Here is a 22,677-nt window from a genome sequence, read left to right on the forward strand (position 1 = left end):
TCTTTCAAAGCTTTGGGATAATCCTCAACTTCCCCCAAACTTTCACTCCCTTCTGGTGTTTCAGATGCACAGCCAAAGTGGAGTTGTGTTTTCAGTGTGTTCCGAGGATGCCTGCAGGATTTCTTGGAAACCTCAAGCAGATGGATAAGTGGTGTGATCTCTATTACCACCCTCTGGAAAACCTGGGGCTAATATTTCACAATGGCCCTGGAATTTGGGGTGGCTTCTTGGTGACCTGGCTTCTGTGGCTTCTCTGGGGGAGATCAAAGACTTCAAAACAGCCCAAGCCTGTTAAATGATTGGTAATTGTGCTTGGTTCTTCCACAGTGATTTGTTCTCGCAAGCCCAGCCTTACATCTTTTTCCAAAAATTGTACACAGCATTCATCCTCCGGAGCGGTTGAAAAGCTAATAGACAGTCTCGTCTTATTCCACCCCCGACTACAGGCAACTCTATCAGTAGATGATTTTATCTGAATTCCATTTGTCTAGGCCTTAAGAAGTGAATAAATTTGAATTAATGTGTAGCTTTCTGAGGAGAGACAGGTTACGCTTTGAGGGGTTAAGCAATGTCTGTGTTAGTTTCTATAAGTGGATCTTTATGGGAACAAACATACTCACAGCACGTTACCACATCGCCTCTATTAGTTTATACAAAATTTTCATTAAGTGATGCTAAAATATATACATGGGGATTTCTAAAACGAGTTTTTCCTTTTGAACAGTAAGACATTTATGTTTCTTTGGGTTGTGTTGGCAGATAAATATATTTTCCCTTTTAAGGGTAACACTTGGGAGAAATTTATATCAATAGCATGTAAGTTACAATTCCAGTTCCCAACAAATTGCATTTGCTGTGTTTGGTAACCCTCTAATAGTATTTCTTCCCATAATAATTAGAGCAGAATTGAGATGTTATAAAAGAAACTGATATTCCAGACTTAGTTGTCTTTTGGGGGCCGAGTGGGGAGGGGAAGGGGGGAAGCATTTGGCTTCTTTGTAAGTTGAAATTTTTATTATTGTATTTGTATTTCTAAATTGACTGAATGGAACTGTGGTGGGTAAACTCATGAATGTTAATATGGCTATAGCTTCCGCTTACATAACACTTAGTTATTTTGTCCTTTATTACACTCTTATAGATGTTGATGGTTCAACAATTGGAGCTTTTAAACTAATGGAAGGCTTTCAACCAAATAGAATGCCTTCATTACTAGTGAGCAGGGAGATCTGAATGTGCATTGAGGTGGTTTAATCTAAGAAAACATTTTTATAAAAGACTAATACCCATAATTTACGTTTATTTTCCGTTTTCTTTGATTTCAGTAAATTAGGGTGGGGATTTATACTATTTCTCTTCTTTTCACATGCCTAGCCCAGTGCTCAACTGCATTAGTCAGTATAACAAACAAACCTGAAACCTCAGGGAATTAACACGTAGTTTATTTCTTGCTTATATAAATGCCATTGTGGGACCAGGAGCTTTCCTGGGCATTTATCTTTCAGTGGGTGACTCAGGGACCCAGGCATCTTCCATCCTGTCATCTGGAATATGACAAGGGGAAAGACAGTGCAGGGTATTCATAGCCCCTTTTCAAAGACTTTAGATAGAAAGTGACACGTATCACATCTGCTCATATCCTATTGACCAAACTAGTTACTCGCCCCACACCAGCTATAAGGGATGCTAAAAAATGTAGATTACATGGGATACTTAGTGGGCACTACTGCTTTGACCACCCAATATATGACAGGAGCCTAGCAAATACTGAGAATGAATGAATGGATGAAATGTGTGATGAATCCTGTTAAACAGTTTGGCACTCAGAGAATGCTATTACTATTTTAAATTGATAGAAGAAGGATTGAAATGGCTTTAAAATATTAACCTTAGAGGGTTTTGTGTGTATATTTACATCATTGACAGCTCTAAGAGCTTGTTGCTAGTTTAAGTCTAGATATCTCTGCTATGCCACACAATGATTTTTTTTTCAATGTCCTGACACATGGAGCCTAAAAAATTCCATTTTCTGATCTTAAAGGCCTCTAAAGCAAATAACACGGTGCAGTTGATTAGGTGAAGTGTTGCAGAGCCTTCACAGTGTGCATGGTGGGAATGGACCGTGTTAAGGTTACAGAGAAGGTTAACCTCCATTGACAAGACGAAATTGAAGTCATTTCCTCTTGCCACAGAGTAGTTCCCAGTCTGTATTGTCAGCATAGGGGAGTTTATCCATTTTCTCCAGAGCATTATCTCAAATAAGGTGTCAGGGCACTAAATGGATTTACTATCTTGTATTATTTTTTATTTTGATGTTTAATTTTTTTTTATCCCACTTACTTATTGTCATATGAAGTGAAAACAATAACGCAAAAGTAAACAGGGAAAGCTGAGTGAGAAAAAGATCACAGTCTCACAATCTTCCATCTTATTCCTGAGTAGTTGGTGCAGAATCCTATGGAGTATCATTGCATTTAATCTCTAGTTTTTGTTTTCTTGACTCATGACATCTCATTTCTGTACTCTGTTATGATTCAGATAATAGGTTAGTCCACTCAAACATAATCTAGAACACTCACTAAATACAAGAAAATATATTATATGCTGTAATAGGTGACTGCTTTTCCATGATATCTTGTGAAGCTGCAGTTCTGGAAAGCAGCCCAGAACAACCAAAAATGCAGTAGGTGTTGGAGTTGGTCACATCAGGTTTCCAGTGTGGATTCTGCCACCTCCTCGCTGTAGGACCTTCAGACAATTCCTTAATCATGCTGAGCTGCAGTGTCCCCATGGAGTAAGATGGGAAGGAGAGTTGGAGTAAGACCGTAAGAGATCCTAAGCAAGGAAACAGTACGGTACCTGGGCACATCTCCCTCCATGTGCCTTCAAATAACACTGGCATTTTATGAAATGATACAGAACTTTCTGTGTGCTGAAAATTAAATACCATTTTTCTAGATTTTGCAAAATTCTAGATATTCTTGATATATCTAGAAAAGCTTATATTTCTTCTCTGTTCCATTCTCTAACCTGTCCCTGTCTCACCTCCCCTGCATGTAATCCCCACCTCAAGCATATACTAAGTTAGTCTTTGGGAAACCCAGCACTGCACAGTAGGCACAATACTGGTAACAACACTTGTTCACTTATCACTTTTTTTTTTCTTTATCAGAGAAGCAGTTCTGTGTTTAAGATGCTAGGTAGTGATGGAAAAGACATTAGTATAATTTGTTACCTTGGTAACTGGAGATGGATGTCACCTCCTTTTGTGTGGTGTATGCTGCTGTGGCCTTTATGTCTCTTCCCCTAATTAACATCCTGTGAGAAATGAAGAAGTAAATCACCAGAGCAACTGGACCACTGCAGTATTAAGTGCTAGAACATTCTAAATTGCAGTAATAATCATGATAATGAGTCCGAGTAGTCTGTGTCTCTCTTTTAATTGCTTCTTAACTCTTCTAAGTGGGAATGGCGAAGTTATTATGATGTAGAAACTAGGGGGTGATTTATTTCTTACTTAAATTGGGCTTTGTGAAGAAACTTTTTTTTTTAGTCTATTGGGAACTGTGAGAGTTCCTTTGAAGAACAACTTGGGCAGATTATTTTAAATATAGTTTAATACTACTAATATGTAGCACCCAAAATCTGGATTTGCCTTAGGGTCAGGGGCATTGTCATGCATAAAGCATTATGCTCTAAAACCCAGTGCCCTAGTTGAGTCTTGTTCTTTCACATTTTGCTACTTATTTATGGATTCAAATTCATAAGGGAATTTGTTTACTTGAACCAAGGAAGTCTCGTTATTGGACACTAAAGGAGCTTATTATAGGATGATTAGTCTTATAAGCTGGCTTTCTCATTTGGACCTAGAGGCCACATGTTCAGATTCAACTTATAGTTCTTGAGTGTGAGCCATGTAACCATTCACTATTTCTTACTGATGATTTCATATACAGTATGTTAGCTCAGTAAGTCCATATAAAATGCTCTACAGCCCCTTCATTCATGAGGGTGAGCCCAAGAACAGTATCTGTACAACTGGACCCCATTACCCTTCCACCTGCCCCATTATTGTTGTTTGGATCATTAGTGGTCTTCTGACAAAGGGTGGACCAATTAGATTCCCTCTCCTAGGATCTGGGAATTGGATCAAAAATTTCAGTGTATTTTGGCCCAATGTCTGAATAGAAAGGTGTAAACACGGAGAAGCTATGGGTATTTCTCTTTGTTCTGTGAACCAGTGGGCCAAGAAAGCCAGTCTGTATAGAGGAGACTGGTGCAAACACCAGAAAGGAGCAGAAAGAAGTGAGGGAACTTGGCCCAGGAGCCTGATGGCTTGATTGTGGTACCAGGCCTTTCCTGAGGCCTGGCTTCCTTCGGTCCTTTGAATTCCATCAAGCACTTCCATATCTTAGGATAAATTTCATCACTTCTAAAAGAATAACTAACAAAGTGGAAGTTTTTGTCCCTCTTTCACATGTGAAGAAAACTGAGGTTCAGGGAAGCCAATCTTACTGCAGATGTTGATGACAGCGTCTGATCTCTTGGTCAGGACTTCAGCTACCCAGGCAAATTAGAATAAAAAACAAAAGGGCATTACTTTCGACTTACTACTTGGCATTCCAATGTGTGACTCTGCCTCTAAGCATGACTAGAGTCAAGGATTTGACCAGAATCATTTGATCAAAGTTCATTCTTCCTTATCAGCTCTTGGCTCTGTTTGTTTCTATGAGGTTTTGTTCTCAGAAGAGTGATCTCTGTGTTGGGGGCAAGATGGCCATTGGCAGCCCAAAGCAGGAACATTGTAACTTGTGATCCTTGACCAAAAGTGCAGGAATCTCTCCCAACATTCACAGCATTGCCTGACAAAGGACTCTGATTGGCCAGCCTGGGTCACATGCTGGAGTGTGGCTGACAGGGCTGCCTTGATTGACAGCCCCCCCACCTTGATTGACATCTTCCCCTGTATGGGAGTGTTGGGGTTCCATTACCAAACAAGGAAGAAGAGATGCTGAGCAGACCAAAGCAATATTATTCACCAGTATTTGCTGTTTTTTTTCTTGAGTGGAAATGACTGATGATGCTCATATGTGTGACAGACTCCCATATGCAATTTTTCTCTTCCAGCTGTTAGTCACCTACTCTCCCTCCCACTCAAGAAAATCAGTCTGGATACAAATGATTAGGTATGAGCTTATTATTCAGATAACCTTAAATCTACTCGTAACGAATTAGAAAAATACAGTCCTTTGCAAATGTGAGTACTTCCACTATTAGCAGTAACAAGTGTGACGCATCTCACAATTGCTTGGGGCACAGATGCTGGGGTGAAAACCCCTGCTCTTGGATGGATGTTATGAGGATAATTGTATCAGCACCTTTTTGGGTACAAGCATACTTATATAAAGCACATTTGTGTGACTCCCAACAGCCAGGCACTCTTGTAGGCACTGGGGTTCCAGCTATGAAGACAGCAAAAGTGTCTGTCTTATATGAAGCTCAAATTCTAATGGGAGAAGATTGGCATAAATTTATGAACAAAAGAGTTCAGATATTGAGTACAATAAAGAAAATACAACAGGGTATTGGGCCTGGTGTCCAGTATGGTAGCCACTAGCCATGTGTGGTTATTTAAATTTAAATTTATTAAAATGAAATCAAATTAAAAAGTCAGTCACTCTAGTGACATTTCATGTGCTCAATAAGCACGAGTGGCTGGTGGCTACTGCATTAGGCAGTGCAGACATAGAAGATGACTATTATTGCACAAAGTTCTGTTATACTGGGCTTGACAGTGACTGAGAAGGATATATCTGGGGGTGTTTAGAGCAGGCCTTGTGGCAAAGCTGGTGTTTATGCTCAGACCTAAAGCCACCATGTAAAGTTCTTGAGGAATAACATTCCAGGCAGAGTGAACAGTAAATACAAAGACCCTGAGATGGAAATGAGCTTGGCCTGTGTGAAGATCCAAAGACGGCCCGTGTGTCTGATTGAGTTGGAGAGGCAAGAAAAAACTAGATCAGGTATGGCCTTGGGGTTTATTGTATGCCAATGAGAAGCCATTGTCTAAGCAAGGTAGTGACAGCTTTATTTAATTTCCGAAGAATCATTTCGGCTGCAGGTGGGGATGTTGGGTGGCAAGGTTAGAAGTAGTACTTAGAAGGCCTTCAGAAATCATTTGATTAATGAAAAGACTGATGGAAGACCCAGGCAGGCTGGGGTGTCCATGTGTCTGGGGACTACAGAGGGGTTGCCAGCTGCCTTGAGAGGTCCCCTATCCTAGTGGTAGACTGAGCAGTCAACCAGATAAGCCACAGAGGAGCCTGGACCCTCAGACCCCTCTCTCTGGGCCACAGCTTGGCTCACTGTTGGCTGCCCTCAGCCCCTCTGAGTTCCCACCGTGTCTTGGGAACCAGTGCCAGGCACTGCTGCAGTGAGATATCTTTCCCTTCATATTCCTTCATTTATCTTTATTGAATACCTGTTCTGTGCTAGGTATTGTATTAGGTGCTGGGATTACATTGGCACAAGAAGAAACAGCTATGATCCTTGAAAACATATGTCACACTGTAGAGTGGAGGCCGTGTCAATCAAATAATCAGATAAGTGTATGATGACCCCTGCAATTAAGTGCTCCGCACCAGAGTCCCGTGAGACTTCAAGAGCGCCTGATAGGGATGTCCCCAGTCCAGAAAGTCAGAGGTGGCTGCCCTGAGGTTGTGATAATTGGGCTAGATTTAAGGAGGAATGCGGATTCTGTAGGTGACAGGTGGAGAAAGTGTTCTGGCCTGAGGGAGCAGCGTGGGCGGAGGTCACAAGGACTGAGGATCAAGGAGCAGTGGAGGGAATAACAGAGACCAGTGAGGCTGGGTGGAGGGAATGGAGGTGACATGGTGCTAGGTGGGGGGTGGGCAAAGTGGGTGCTGAGGAAGCCCCCACTGGTGAGTGGGAGATGACGGTATTCTTGCTTTGTCTTTTGAAACGTTTCCCTCTGCCATCTGTATGCCAGTCAGCTCCACCTCAGTAGTGACCACCTCAGTAGTGACCTCTTTCTTTCTTTCTTTCTTTCTTTCTTTCTTTCTTTCTTTCTTTCTTTCTTTCTTTCTTTCTTTCTTTCTTTCTTTCTTTCTTTCTTTCTTTCTTTCTTTCTTTTCTTTCTTTCTTTCTTTCTTTCTTTCTTTCTTTTTACTTCCCTGACTTCCTCTCTCTCATTATCTCTTTCCTTCCTTCCTCCTTCCTTCCGTTCTTCCTTCCTTTCCCCTCTTTCCTTCCTTTCTTTCTTTCTTTCGTCTTCTTTCTTTATCTTTCTGTAGGTATGGTCTTTCTCTTCTGTCTTTCTTTCTTTTTTCTTTCTTTCTTTCTTTTTCTTTTTCTTTCTTCTTTTTTTTTTCTTTCTTCCTTCCTTCCTTCCTTCCTTCCTTCCTTCCTTCCTTCCTTCCTTCCTTCCTTCCTTCCTTCCTTTCTTCCTTTCCTTCCTTCTTCTTTCTTCCTTCCTTCCTTCCTTCCTTCCTTCCTTTCTTTCTTTTTTTCTTTCTTTCTTTCTTTCTCTCTCTCCCTCTCTCTCTCTTCTCTCTCTCCCTCCCTCTCTCTCTCTCTCCCCCTCCCCCTCTCTCTCCCTCTCCCTCTCTCTCTCTCTCTCTCTCTCTCTCTCTTTCTTCCGCCCTCCCCTCCCTCCCAACCTCCCTCCCTTCCTCCCTCCCTTCCTTTCTTTCTTTCTTTTCTCTTTCCTTTATCTATTTATTCCTCATGATGACTCCACTGTTATGGGGGGTGGTTGTGATACCATTTTATGGATTTGAACCCAGCATGCTGGAGTTAAACACTCCACTCCACAGCTCTTAAAATGAAATGCCAGTGGCTAGCTAGCCTTGCAGTGAGCTGCAGTCCGAGGCCTACATAAGTAGCTTGTTAAGTAGGCCTTTAATACTCGTACTTGAGTATTCTCAGAGGCCAGAGATTCCAGATGGCTGGGAGAGGGATATTCATTATCTGGTTTTTTAAAGGAACTGTGACACTTGGGGAATTATAAATGAGTTAATGTAACATTAATACCTAGAGATATTCTGGAACAGATCATTAAAAAATCAATTTTCACATATGAGGGGAAAATGTGATTACTAAGTAGTAACCGGATAGCACTAGACCTTTGGAGAGGGGCTTGGATGAGTAGCAATCTATGTCACTTCCCCACAGGATACACATGCATAGGGAGTTTGGTATTGCTTGGCTCATTTGGAACTAATATTCCTATTAATTTTATTTTTTAATCTAAGTTGTAAAAAGCTGGCCATCATCCCAGAGCAGGGAAGGAGAAAAAACAAGGAAAAGAAGAAAGAACCAGAACATATTAAGAGACTGCTCTGGGCACTATGCTTACAAAACGTACTTTTGTACGTTTACCCCATTCAGTTCTCCAAAAGACCTAGAAAGGTAGGCATCTCCATCCCCTTTTCACAGAGAAAGAAACTGAGTCACAGACACGTGAGGGTGCCATTAGGAAGCAAGCATAGTTTCCACCCTTGGCATCAGGCTCCAAAACCCCTCCTCTTGTTGCCATACTGACTGGCTTTTTGCTTCATGAATGGAACCCTGTTCAGGGTGAAACCCAGGCAGAGGGAGGCACCGTGTTGGAAATCAGGAGGCCCACCCAGGTTCCTCCCTTGGCTTGGAACTAACTTCTGGGCAAGGAGTGGGAAGACTCTTCCCAGCTGGTGGTGAAACATGAAAATGTCTCCCTAAGTGGTACAGACAAGGAGTCATGTATCCATTCATTCGTCCCATCACCTGACAAAGACCTCCAGGCACTGTGCTTGGTGCCAGGGATGTGGAGATGAGAGAGGCGTGGTGTCTCTGGGATAGACCAATGCTCCTGAAATCCAGGGACACGTGGGTGCCTTCTTGTCGTAGAGGGCTCACCATCCAAAACAAACCCTCTAAGGTTCCAGGGGAACGAACACCATGATGAAAAGGGCCAAAAAACCAACTGATTTCCTGAGGGGAGAGGAGATCAGAGAAAGCAGGATAACAGGGAAGGAGAAAGGCTTCTGGGAGATGGGAGAGCCCTGGGCCTTGCAGCTGAGATTGAGCCCTTAACCTGCCCTTTATTGAGTTCCTACCTGCGCTGGACACTGTGAGGGGAGCTTAACATGCAGCAGTGAAGAATTCATAGTTGCTTCACTTTATAGGTGGGGAAATTGAGGCACAAAAAGGTCAGGAAGAGAAATATGGGTGATAATTGGTCCAAAGGACTGGGTTGGTAGAGATTGAAGCCAGTAATAGGGCCAGGTGGGGATGTTCTTAAGGACAAGGACCCACTTAGGCTGGAGGCACGTGCCCACATGGGGCCTGGGATGCTGAAGGCATGTCTTCCCGAGAGGTTCCTGGAGGTCCTTCACCATCAGGATGTGATGAGTGTACTGGTTAGGACTCAGTGCTCGCCAGTGACAGAAACCTACTTGGGCCAATAGCAGAGTTTGTTATAAAGACTGAGGGAGTGACTACCTCAGGCAATCCCAGGGCACTGGTCTAGACTGCCTGGAAGGGTTGGAGACTGGGGCAAAGTAGAAACAAGCTTGTTGTTCAGATAGTAACAAGAGAGCAGTGGGGCTGGAGTAGAGTGAGAGGCTGGTCAGTGGAGGAGACCAACTGGGCAAGGTGGGCCACAGCCGGACCACAGAGTCTCTCAAAGCCTGGGGAAGGGTTTATTCTGAGGGTGGCAGGAAACTACTGGGGAATGACACAGTCCATTTCATGTATACAACACCCCTCCCCCAAGATATTCAAAGTGCACATAGAGTACTCTCTAAATGAATTAAAGGCCTTGAGAATTCCTGAAATGAAAAATCTCTTTACCTTTTCTAAAACCCCAGCTTTTTCCCCAAACTTTGTTCACCATGGCACACATTCAGAAAAATTATTCCTTATCAGTATTCCATGGAATGGCTTTCTCTTACACAGATCATACTTTGGAAATGCTGCTTTGGGACACTGCAGAGAAGTGCTGCACCCAGGGGTACACAAAATGAGCCATTGGGATGCCCAAGAAGAATACATTGCTTTTATTTCTACTCACTGTAGTTTCTATTATAATTTTTATAGTATAATGTGCACATGTTAGTATAATAGTTGGTAGGTAGTACACATGAGTTATAAATAAATATGTAGGGAGATGCTACTCAAAAACTTTTTTTTAAAGAGACTTTATTTTTTTTTAGAGCAATTTTAGGTTTACAACAAAATTCAGAGGAAGATACAGAGTTTTCCCATATGCTTCTACACATGCATAGCCTCCTATATTATCAACATCACTCACCAGAATTGTACTTTTTTTTATATCAAGGATGAACCTACATTGACACATAATCACCCAAAGTCCATAATTTACCTTAGGGTTCACTCTTGGTGTTTTATAGTCTGTGGGTTTGGACAAATATATAATGACAAGTATTCATCATTGTAATCAATATCATTATCAATAATATACAGACTATTTTCATGGTTCTAAAAAAATAAAACCTCTCTGCTCTGCCAATTTATTCCTCTCCCCACCACCCCTGGCAAACACTGATCTTTTTATTGTCTCCATGGTTTTGCCTTTTCCAGAGTGTCATATAGTTGGAATCATACAGTAGCCTTCTCAGATTGGCTTCTTTCACTTAGTAATATGCATTTAGATTCCTCCATGTCTTTTCATGGCTTGATAGATAATTTTTTGTTTTTTAGCACTGAGTAATATTCCGTTGTCTGTCTCTACCACAGTTTATTTACACATTCACCTATTGAAGGACATCTTGGTTGCTTCCAAGTTTTGGCAATTATGAATAAAGCTGCTATAAACATCTCTTTTCAGGTTTTTGTATGGACATAAGTGTTCAACTCTAAATGCCAAGAGTATGATTGCTGGATTGTATGGTAAAAGTATGTTTAGTTTTATAAAAAACCACCAAACTGTCTTCCAAAGTGACTGTACCATTTTGCATACCCACCAGCAATGAATGAGAATTCCTATTGCTCTAAGTCTTTGCCAGCATTTGGTGTTGTCAGTGTTCCAGATTTCAGCCATTCTAATCGGTGGTATTTCATTGTTGTTTTAATTTGCATTTCCCTAATGACATATGATGTGGAGCATCTTTTCTTATGCTTACTTGCCATCTGTATAACTTCTTTGGTGAGATGTCTGTTCAGGTCTTTTTAGCCCATTGTTTAATCAAGTCGTTATTTTTCTTGTTAAGTTTTAAGAGTTCTTTGCATATTTTGGATCACAGTCCTTTATCACATGTGTCTTTTACAAATGGTTCCTCCCAGTCTGTGGCTTCTCTTTTAATTCTCTTGGTATTATCTTTCACAGAGCAGAAGTTTTTAATTTTAATGAAACCCAGTTTATCAGTTATTTCTTTCATGAATCATGTCTTTGGTGTTGTATCTAAAAAGGCATCACCATACCCAAGGTCATCTAAGTTTTCTCCCATGTTATCTTCTAGGAGTTTTATAGTTTAGCATTTTATATTTAGGTCTATGATCCATTTTGAGTTAAATTTGAAGGGTATAAGGTTTTTGTTTAGATTCATTTTTTTGCATGTGGATGTCCAGTTGTTCCAGCACCATTTGTTAAAGAGACTATCTGCTCCCTTGTCCAAGATAAGTTGACTGTATCAATATTTATGGGAGTGTCTATTTCTGGGCTCTATTCTGTTCCACTGATCTGTTTATTCCTTCACCAGTACAGCACTGTCATGATTGCTGTAGCTTTACAGGTAGTCTTGAAGTCCTCCAACTTTGTTCTTCTTGTTTAGTATTGTGTTCAAATACTTTTTAATGAAAGTAATGCTTGATTCCTTCCAGCCAGAGGTTTTTTTTTTTATTTCTGTCTCTTGAAAATCTCATAACACACTCCTTCAGGGGTTGGCAAACTACAGCACACAGGCCAAATCCTTTTTGTAATTATGTAAATCTTTGGTAAATAAAGTTTGACTGGAGCACACCCAGACCCATTATTTTATGTACTGTCTGGCCACTGTCGTGCTACAACAGTAATGTAGAAGAGTTGTGACAAAGACTGTATAACATGCAAAGCCTAAAGTATGACTGTCTGACCCTTCACACAAAACATGTTCCTACCCCTGCCCCACTGAGTCACTTTTAGATGCTTACTCATTGGACTACTTCATCCTGAGTTGGTGCCAAGCCAGGTTTGGGGAAACAGCACACCTACCATTTTGTTCCTGGTGTTTTCTTTGCCACATTTCGTCCCTTGGATTAGTTTCCTTTGTGCCCCATCACACTTGGTAGGTGATCAGATATACTCACAAAAGAACTAATTTACTCCTACCTCCTGGGTGACAGGGACTCAGAAATACTGAGGTGACTTAGGCTTAACACATCTCTTCCTCTCTCCTATGGACAAAGCCACTGAGCTTCATAATTCCAGCAATGAATTCCAAGGACGGAGAAGTGATTCTTCTTGTTTGCACTGAGTCAGCCTTTTCAAAATCAATACAGAATGGACAAATGGATTTAGGGAGGAGCAGAACACACAGTCGTCTGCGGTGAAGGATGGGCACCACTGAGCAAAATCCTGCTTATGTTTTCATCCTTCCTTCAGTTTCATTCTGGGTTGTGCAGGTTAGTCAATTAAATGGCAGTTTTGAAGCTGTCTCTGGAGAGCCTATGAGTGAACCATAATGGCACTGGCCTTAACCAAGCAGGCTGGGCTCTTTTGTTAATTTATATGTTTTCATTTCTCTTAAATAAATACCTAGGAGTAGAATTTGCTGGATCATATGGTAGATACATGTTTAACCTTACAAGAAGCTGTGAATGGTTTTCCGAAGGGTTTGAAAGGTTTTATATTTCCACGAGCAATGTATGGGATTTCTGGTTATTCCACATCCTTGCCAACATTTAGTATTTTCAGAAAATTTAATATTAGCTAGTGGGTGTAAAATTGCATTTTGGAGCAATGACGGAGTTTTATTTTGCACTTCTGTGATTAATGATGTTGAACACTTTTTGGTTTGTATATTGGCCATTTGTATACTTTCCTTTGTAAGGTGTCTGTTCAAATCTTTTGCCTATATTTTAATTGGTGTTTTAAGTTGTGTTACAGGAGTTCTTTTTTTAAAAAAATTTATTTATGTATTTATTTATTTTTGGCTGTGTTGGGTCTTCATTTCTGTGCGAGAGCTTTCTCCAGTTGCGGCAAGCGGGGGCCACTCTTCATCGCGGTGCACGGGCCTCTCACTATTGCGGCCTCCCTTGTTGCGGAGCATAGGCTCCAGACGTGCAGGCTCAGTAGTTGTGGCTCACGGGCCCAGTTGCTCCGCGACATGTGGGATCTTCCCAGACCAGGGCTCGAACCCGTGTCCCCTGCATTGGCAGGCGGATTCTCAACCACTGCACCACCAGGGAAGCCCCAGGAGTTCTTTACATATTCTGGTACAAGTTGTTTGTCAGATGTATGTATTATGAATACTTTTTCCTCAATGATGGCTTTACTATTTGTTTTATTAATAGTGAATTTGATGATCAGAAGTTTTCAGTTTTCATAAAGTCCAAATTATCAGTTTTAAAAATTGTAAGTGCTTTCTAAAACCTAAGAAATCATTGCTTACCTGAAGGCAGTAGAAGTTACTCATCGTTTTTTTGTTTTTGTTTTTTCAAATATTATAGATTTAGCTTTTTCATTTTAAGTCTTTCAGCCATCTTGAATGAATATGTGTATGTTGTGAATTAGGGGTTGAGGATGTTGTTTTCATATGGTTAGTCATATGTTCCACCACAATTTGTTGAAAATACTTTCCCCATTGAATTTTCTAAGCACCTTTATTGAAAATTGGTTGACTGTATCTGTGTGGCTTTATTTCTGGACTCTCTTCAGTTCCATTGATCTGTTTGTCTGCTCTAATGTCAATACCACACCATTTTGATTAGTTAAGTTTAGAGTAAGACTTAAATTCAGGAAATGTGAGTCATTGGACCTTTTTCTTCTTTTTAAAAATTGTTTTTGATATTCTAGATCCTTTTCATTTCTCTATAAAATTACAGTTAACTCAGCAATTCTTACAAACAGCCTGTTGAGATTTTGATTGAGATTTCTTTGGAGTTTTAGATCAATTTGGGAAGAATTAACATGTTAATACTGAGTTTTCCAATCCTTAAGCACAAGGTATATCTCTCTATTTATTTAAGGCTTCTTTAATTTCTCCCAGAAATATTTTGTAGTTTTCAGCATACAGGTATCACACATGTTTTTAAAAATTCATACCTAAGTATGTCAAGCTTTTTATGCTATTGTAAATGCTATCGTTCTTCCAGTTGTTCTTTGTTAGTACAACGAAATATAATTGATTTTGGTGTACTGATCTTATATCCTGTGACCTTGCTAAACTCAATAGTTACAGTAGATTATGTGCATTCTTTAGGGTTTTCTACATAGAAAGTCATGTTGTCTGCAGAAAAAGATAGCTTTTTCCCTTTCCAATATGTATGGCATTCATTCACTCATTCACTCATTCATTCATGCAATTTACTGCATTTGCCAGAACCACCTGTACAATGTTGAATTGAAGTGATAAGACATACTTGCCTCGTTACTGATCTTAGGAGAAAAATATTCAGTGTTTTTTCATGAATATAATGTTAGCTGTAGGTTTTACATAGTTGCTCTTTATCAGGTTGAGGACTTTTTATCTTATTTTAAATTTCCTGATAGTTTTTATGATGAACAAAAGTTAGATTCTTTCAAATGTTTTTTTCTGCATTTATTTGGACATATGATTTTTAAAAAAAAATTCTGTTAATATGGTGAACTGTGTTGATTGATTTTTCAAATGTTAAACCAACCTTGAATTCCTGGGATAAATACAACTTGGTCATGATGGATTGTCCTTTTAATGACAGGGGATTTGATGTGATATTTTGTTAAGATTTTTGATCTAGATTAATGAATGATAATAGCATGTAATTTTTCCAAAAATTGTTCTTGTTTGGTTTTGGTGTCAGTGTTATGCTGCCCTCATAAAATAAGTTGGGACATATTCCTTCCTCTAATTTTTTGTAAGAGATTATGTAAGATAGTTTGTATTTTTTCCATATGTATTTGATAGCATTCATTATTTAAGCCATCTGAACCTGGAGTTTTTTGTTTTATCATGGCTATTAATTGTGAATTCAATTTCTCTTGTATACATAGGGCCAGTCATATTTTATATTTCTTTTTGTGTCAATTTTGGTAATTTCAGTTATTCAAGGAATTTGACGTTTAACTCAAATTGTCAAATATTGGTATAAAGTTGTTTATATTATTCTCTTATCTTTTCATTATCTGTCAGCTCTTTAATAATGTTTTCTCTTTCATTCCTGACTCGTATTTTGTGCTTTCTTACTTTTTTAGTCATCAGTCTAGCTAGGGTTTTATACTTTTGATATCATTGATTTTTTTCCCTGTTACTTGTTTTGTTTTATTGGTTTCTGCTTTTATCTCTATTATTATTGTTATTATTATTATTTTTGACTGCATTTGGTCTTCATTGCTGCACGTGGGCTTTCTCTAGTTGCAGCAAGCGAGGGCTACTCTTCATTGCAGTGTATAGGCTTCTCATGCGGTAGCTTCTCTTGTGGCGGAGCACGGGCTCTAGACGTGCGGGCTTCAGTAGTTGCAGCACGTGGGCTCAGTAGTTGTGGCTCGGGGGCTCTAGAGTGCAGGCTCAGTAGCTGTGGCACACAGGCTTAGGTGCTCCATGGCATGTGAGATCTTCCCGGACCAGGGATCGAACCTGTGTCCCCTGCATTGGCAAGCAGATTCTTAACCACTGCACCACCAGGGAAGTCCCTATCTTGATTACTTTATTCCTTCTTTTAACATTCAGTTTTATTTGTTCTTGTTTTCTGTCTTCTTAAGGTAGTATCTTAGACTATTCATCTTAAAAATTTCTCCTTTTCTATGCTAAGCTTTAAAATCTATAAATTTTTCTCTAATTTCTGTTTCAGTTACATCTTACAAATATATTTTTTTATTATCATTTATTTCAAAATATTTTACAACTTTTTCTGTCGTTTTCTTCCATGGTACATGTATTATTAAGGAGTGTGTTGGTTAATTTCAAAATCTTTAAGATTCTTCTAGATATCATCTTTTCTTAGATGTTATTGATATTTTTTGTATCATTATCATATATTGAATTCCCACTGTTATGATCTGGAAGAGAATGTGTGCTCTATAGTTGCTAGGTGTGGAATTCTTTAAAATCAATTAGCTTAAGTTGGTAACTAGTGTTGCTACGTGACCAACACCCAGTAAAAATCCTTAGCACTGAGTCCTTTTTTTTTTTAATAAATTTATTTTATTTATTTATTTTTGGCCGCATTGGGTCTTCGTTGCTGTGCATGGGCTTTCTCTCGTTGCGGCGAGTGGGGACTACTCTTTGTTGCAGTGCATGGGCTTCTCATTGCAGTGGCTTCTGTTGTTGGGTGCAGAGCACGGGCTGTAGGCGCGCAGGCTTCAGTAGTTTTGGCTTGCGGGCTCTAGAGCACGGGCTCAGTAGTTGTGGCACATGGGCTTAGTTGCTCCGCGGCATGTGGGATCTTCCTGGACCAGGGCTTGAACCTGTGTCCCCTGCACTAGCAGGCAGATTCTTAAGCACTGCACCACCAGGGAAGCCCCAGCACTGAGTTTTTGTTGAGCCTCTCTGGTAGGCAGCCTTTCGAATGTGTTGTCATCCATTCATTGCTGGAAGAATTTGTACATCTTATGTAATTGTGCTGAGAGAGAAATCTTGGAAGCTCACATCTGGATTGCTCTGGACTTCAGCACATGCGTCTCTTTTCCTTTGATGATTTTGCTTTATATCTTTTCACTGTAACGAATCTTTTCAAAGAACCAACTTTTAGTTTCATTGATTTCCTGATTTCAATTTCATTGATTTCTGTTCAGCAAAATTTTTTAAAAAGTGTTTTTTTCCCCTTCTGCTTACTTTGGATTTAATTTTCTCTTCTTTTTCTAGTTTCCTAAAATAGAAGCTTAGGCGATTAACTTTAGATCTTTTTTTCTTTTCCAATACATCCATTGAATGCTGTAAATTTCCCTGTAAGCACTGCTTTTGCTGCATCTTGCAAATTTTGACAAGTTATTTTTTGATTTTAATTTAGTTTAAAATTTCTCTTGAGACTTATTCTTTGACCCATGTGTTATTTAGAAATACGTTGTTTAATCTCCAAATATTTTGGGATTTGTCCAGCTGTCTTTCTGTTATAGATTTCTAGTTTAATTTCAATGTGGTCTGAGAGCACATTTTGTATGATTTCTATTCTTTTAAATTTGTTAAGGTGTGTTTTATGGCCCAGAATGTGGTCTGTCATTTTGATTGTTCCATGTGAGCTTGAGAAAAATGTATATTCTGCTGTTGTTGGATGAATTAGTCTATAGTCAATTAGATTCAATTGCTGTGCTGTTCAGTTCAAACTGTATCCTTACCAGTATTCTGCCTGATGGATTTATCAGTTACTGATAGAGGTACTGAAGTCTTCAACTTTAGTAGCGTGTTATCTGTTTCTCCTTGTAATTCTATCATTTTTTTCCCTCACATACTTTAATATTCTGTTGTTAGGTGCATACACATTAAAGATTGTTATGTCTTCTTGGAGAATTAACCCCTTTATCATTATGTAATGCCAATCTTTTTTGCTGATAATTTTCCTCGCTTTGAAGTCTGCTTTGTCTGAAATTAATATGGCCACTCTGGCTTTCTTTTGATTAATGTTAGCATAGTATATCTTTTTCTATCACTTTACTTTTAATCGACCTGTTCTTTATATTTAAGGTGAGTTTCTTGTAGACAGCATATAGTTGGTTCTTCTTTTTTATCCACTGTGACCATCTCTATCTTTTAATTAATCTATTTAGACCCTTCACATTTAAAGTGAGCATTGATATAGTTGGATTAATATGTACCATACTTGTAACTGTTTTCTATTCATTGCCCTTGTGTTTTTTTTTTTTTTTTTTGGTCTTCTACTCTTTTTATGCCTTCTCTGGTTTTAATTGAGCATATTACATAACGTAGTATTTTCTCCTTCCTTGGCATTTATACTTCTTTTAAAAATTGTTTTAGTGGTTGTTTTATAGTTTGCAATATACATTTACAACTAATTCACGTCCACTGTCAATCTTGTACCACTTCATGGGTAGTATAACACTGTGCTATTCATTTCACTTATCCATAACTATAATAATCCAATTTGTTGCTATTATTATTTTGATAAAACTATTTGTCAGGTCAGGTAAGAATAAGAAAATTAAATATTTTACTTTCCTTTATTCCTGTTGTAACACTCTTTTCTGGGTTTCTGACCTGTGTAGTTTCCCCTCCCTTTAATGAAATTTTAACATTTTTTGCAAGGCAGGTCTATTTGCAACAAATTTCTTTAATTTTTGTCTGAAGAAGTCTTCATTTCTTTTTCACTTTTGAAGGATAATTTTTCTGGATTCTAGAATTCTAGGTTGGTAGGCCTTTTCTTTGAACATTAAGTATTTCGGGCTACTCTCTTTTTGCTTGTATGTTTTCTGAACAGAAGTCTGATGGTAATCCTTGTCCTTGTTCCTCTGTAGGTAAGGTTTTTTCCTCTTTTTGGCTTCCTTTAAGATTTTCTCTTTGTCTTTGATTTTTGCACTTTGGATATGACATGCCTAGGTGTAGATTTTTTTTTTTTTTTTAATATTCATGTGCTTGATTTTCCCTGGACTTCTTGGATCTGTGGTTTGGTGTTTGTCATTAATTTTGGAAATATTACTTCAAATATTTCTTCTGTTCCCTTTTCTCTTTCTTCTCTGGTATTCCCATTACACTACACATCTGTTACACTTTTTGTAATTGTTCTATGGTTTTGAATATTCTATTCCTTTTTTCCCATTCATTTTTTTCTTTGCTTTTCAGTTTGGGAAGTTTCTACTGACATAGCTTCTGGCTCACTGATTATTTCCTCAGCTGTATCCAGGCCGGCAATGACCCGTTGGCATTCTTCATTTCTATTACAGTGTTTTTGATTTCTAGCATTTCTTTTTGATTATTTCTCTTAGAATATTTGTCTCTCTACTTATCTGTCTGTTCTTACCTGTTTTCTACTTTTTCCTTTAGTGCCCTTAGTATATTAATTACAGTTGTTTTAAATTCCTGCTCTGATAATTCCAACCACACCTGCCATCTACCATCTTGCAATACTGCACAGCAGTTAAGTGCACAGGCTCTGGAAATAGACTGTCTGTGTTTTAATTCTGGCTCTGCTTATCGGTGGTGTAATCTTTGACAGCGTACATAAATTCTCTCTACCTCAATTTCCTCATTTGTGAAGTTAGAATACTCATAAAACCTACTTCATAGAGTCGTTAGGAGAATTGAATAAGTTAACATATGGAAAGCACTTAGAACAACAAGTATGACTCTCTAATATATTATATATTTACTTAATTTTTGTTGTTTTCCAGTCTCCTTCTACTTAAAGGTAGGCTGAATAAAGGCAGGGTCTGTCTTCAAACTTTAAAGAATTAAAATGTTTTGGGGCAGTTTTCTCTATATTCACATAAGGAAGTACTAAGCAACTTCTTAAATTTATGTTTTTCAAGAGTACTTAATGACATTGGGAAATAGTTATATGGTGCTATCACACCTGTGCAAAAGGAGCCATAGACGGTGTGAAAGACTTACAGATTACCTGACTAGAACAGAATCCACAAGTGTAGGGGACAGCCCGCCCGCAGCCATACCCAGGTCCATCTGAGTTCACAGCCTTCTTCCCTAAGCCACATGTCATGTTTTTTGACTTTCTCTTTCAGTATGAATACTTCAATGCTGTGCTGATAAATGAAAGGGACAAAGATGGGAATTTTTTGGAGCTGGGGAAGGAATTCATCTTAGCCCCAAATGACCATTTTAATAATTTGCCTGTGAACATCAGCCTGAGCGACGTTCAAGTGCCAACGAACATGTACAACAAAGGTAAGGCTCACTGCTGCTGCTCCTTTTGGAGGGTAGAGAGGGCAGGACGTGAGGGGCAGGGCTGGCTGGTTTGGGATATCATGCTTTTTTGAAAAACAATTATAAGCTGGGTGTGTCAGGCACCAGCTAGATAGGTGAAGTGTGTGCCTGTTCCGCCTGGACACTCTGGGCTTGCTGTTTTCCTGGCTCCTGTTTGCATCAGGCCCTCTAACTTGTAGTCCAGGGGTTGGCAAACTTTTTCTTTAAAGGACCAGATAGTAAATATCTTAATTAGGCTTTGTGGGCCACAAAGTCTCTGTTGCAACTACTCAGCTCTGCTGTTCTGGCACAGAAGCAACCATACATAGGTAATATGTAAATCAGCAGATACTTATGTAAATTGGCTGGTTCCAAGAAAACATTTAATCTACAAAAACAGATAGCTGCATTGGACCTGCAGGCGCTAGTGTACAGAGCCTTCTCTCTTCTTCCTCCATTCCTTGTGATGGTATTTGAGGGTTCTGGAGCTCCTAGGGTTACCATGGAATCACTTGTGGTCTTAGAGTACAAAGCAGCATGAATCTTAATGAGGCTCCCTGTTTTCAGGCTTGTGTTCCTCAAATCCAGTCTTCTCATAGATTCTAGAGTTCTTTTCCCCAAATTCCCATCTGCCCCTTTGAATTGGGATTATAATAGCCAAGGACTGGGCTCTGGCAGCAGACGGCCTCTGATTAGATCCTGAGTTCTATTTCTTACTGGCTGTGACCTTGAAAGGCTGAGACCACCTTGTCTCTTTAGACCTTAGTTTCCTTATATCTAGGATGTGGATAATAATCGCATCTACCTCACGGGGTAGTTGTGAGGATGAAACAGATAATGAGTACAAAGGGTTTAATTAAGGATGTTACCTTCCTCATCCTCACCATTACGGAGTAGGGTTTTGCTCTGCTTTGTCATACCTGGGAGGATCCTAAACAAAGAGCTGTCTTCCCCAAAAAATAAATTAGAAAGCCATGGCATCTTCAAAGTAAAAATCTACTCTGTTATAAGCTATTGATGTTTTAGAAATATCGGGGGCCAGTTTCAGTATCACAGGCAGGAAAGCAGTGGTCACGAGACGGGCTCTGGCTTGAATCCTGCTCATCCTTTTGCTGGCTCTGTAATCCTAAGCAAGTAACTTTTCCTCCCCGAGCCTCAGTTTCCTTCTTTGTAAAATAGGGATAAGAATACTGCCTCCGTCAGGGGGTTATTGTGAGGATATGAAATGATGCCTAAGCATCTTCAGCACAACTGTTGCTCGTGGAAACTGCCTAGTGCATCTTAGTTGTCATCATTATTATCGGGAAATAACATGAATATAAATTGCATTTCTAAATTGTTCTAGGTTACTGTTTAAAGAGCTTGGTCAGTGATTAAAGAGCTTCCAACTCACCACCTCTATAGTGTTCTTCTCGTGCCTGTCCTTTGGGTCTGGATATCTAATGTCTCCCTTTCCTGGTTGACCTGTTACCCGTCCTTAATGTTCTGTGAGGCAGTACCCCATCCATTAATTATTCTGATGGCTATTGGGGCCCCTGTGGTGAACCAGATGCAGCCCCTTTCTTGAGAGGTTCATAGTAAACTTAGGGACCAGACAGGTAAAAGAGATCATAGGATACCGTGTGTCACCTGCTGGCCACAGTTACTGAAAGACCGGGCAGTGGGAGCTCTAGGGAGGGGACCTGACCACTTGCTCCTGTGAGCTGCCACATGTTTTTCTTTTCTCTCTCTCAGAGAAAGAGATGTCAGTCCGAGTTGCCCCTAGTGGGCTCTCGATTGGACTGTATCCTGTGACCTAATCTTCACTTTGGACTCTTCCTCAGAAAGCAAATTCCTAAGAACCCAAGCCTTAGAGGGCTGAGCTCAGCTTTGTCCGGTGGAGTTTAGTCCTCCGGGGGATCCTGCCAGATGAGAAGGAAACCCCCTTTTGTGCAGTGTGGCTGCAAGAAGACCATTCCCTCAGCATTAAATACATTCTCAACGGAAGATGAAAAGTTCAGATTTTACAGAGCAATTCCAGACATAAAACAATTCAGAATGATCTTTTAAAATATGGCAACTGCTTCAAGGTTGCTTGAACCATTAGCCCCATTATAGAGATTTAATTGCACCTTGAGCTTTAAAGGCATAATTGTACCTTTCCATGGTGGCAGCACTAGGGGACCAGCACTGCCATTGATCACACGGACTGCAAGTCTCTCTAGGCAGAATCATAATAGATAGTCAGATTTCTTGAGCCATAGAGGTACATAATTTTATTTAACGTCATCCTCAGCACCCCTCATGAGGTCTGCCTACCACCCCTACTCAGACACAGTGGTCCCCCAGCCAGGCAGTGGGTCATGGGCTAAAGTCCCCCAGGCACTGTGTCTTGTTTCTGCCAGGCAGTGAGTAGCTGCCCAAGGAAGAGAGCAGGGGACTTCAGGAAAATTCCTGTCTCATTCTACCTAATTCAAACCAGCCCCGAATAGTCTTTTTTCTTTTCATGTTGCAGAAATGTATTTCATGTTTAGAGTGCTCTCCAGCTCAGATCTAGTTATTGATGACATGTACTCAAAACACATGCTCAGAGATTGGTCACTAGCTGAGATGTTCCTGGGTTAGAAATCTTGCCCCCAACAAAGGAAACCAGTATAGGGGGCCATGCTCCCCTGGCAGCTTGAACCCCCAT

The 22,677-nt window shown here is 39.7% G+C and overlaps 1 protein-coding gene across 1 annotated transcript in view; it reads left to right on the plus strand.

Moving 5' to 3' along the window:
* Window positions 1-22,677, plus strand: part of CACNA2D3 (calcium voltage-gated channel auxiliary subunit alpha2delta 3) — a 768,110-nt gene that overhangs the window by 283,674 nt on the left and 461,759 nt on the right. The window contains 1 exon segment of the mRNA XM_036869418.1: window positions 19,826-19,988. Coding sequence (XP_036725313.1) covers window positions 19,826-19,988 — 163 coding nt within the window.

This window comes from Balaenoptera musculus, chromosome 11 (genome assembly GCF_009873245.2).
Source record: "Balaenoptera musculus isolate JJ_BM4_2016_0621 chromosome 11, mBalMus1.pri.v3, whole genome shotgun sequence".
NCBI classification, from domain to species: domain Eukaryota; kingdom Metazoa; phylum Chordata; class Mammalia; order Artiodactyla; family Balaenopteridae; genus Balaenoptera; species Balaenoptera musculus.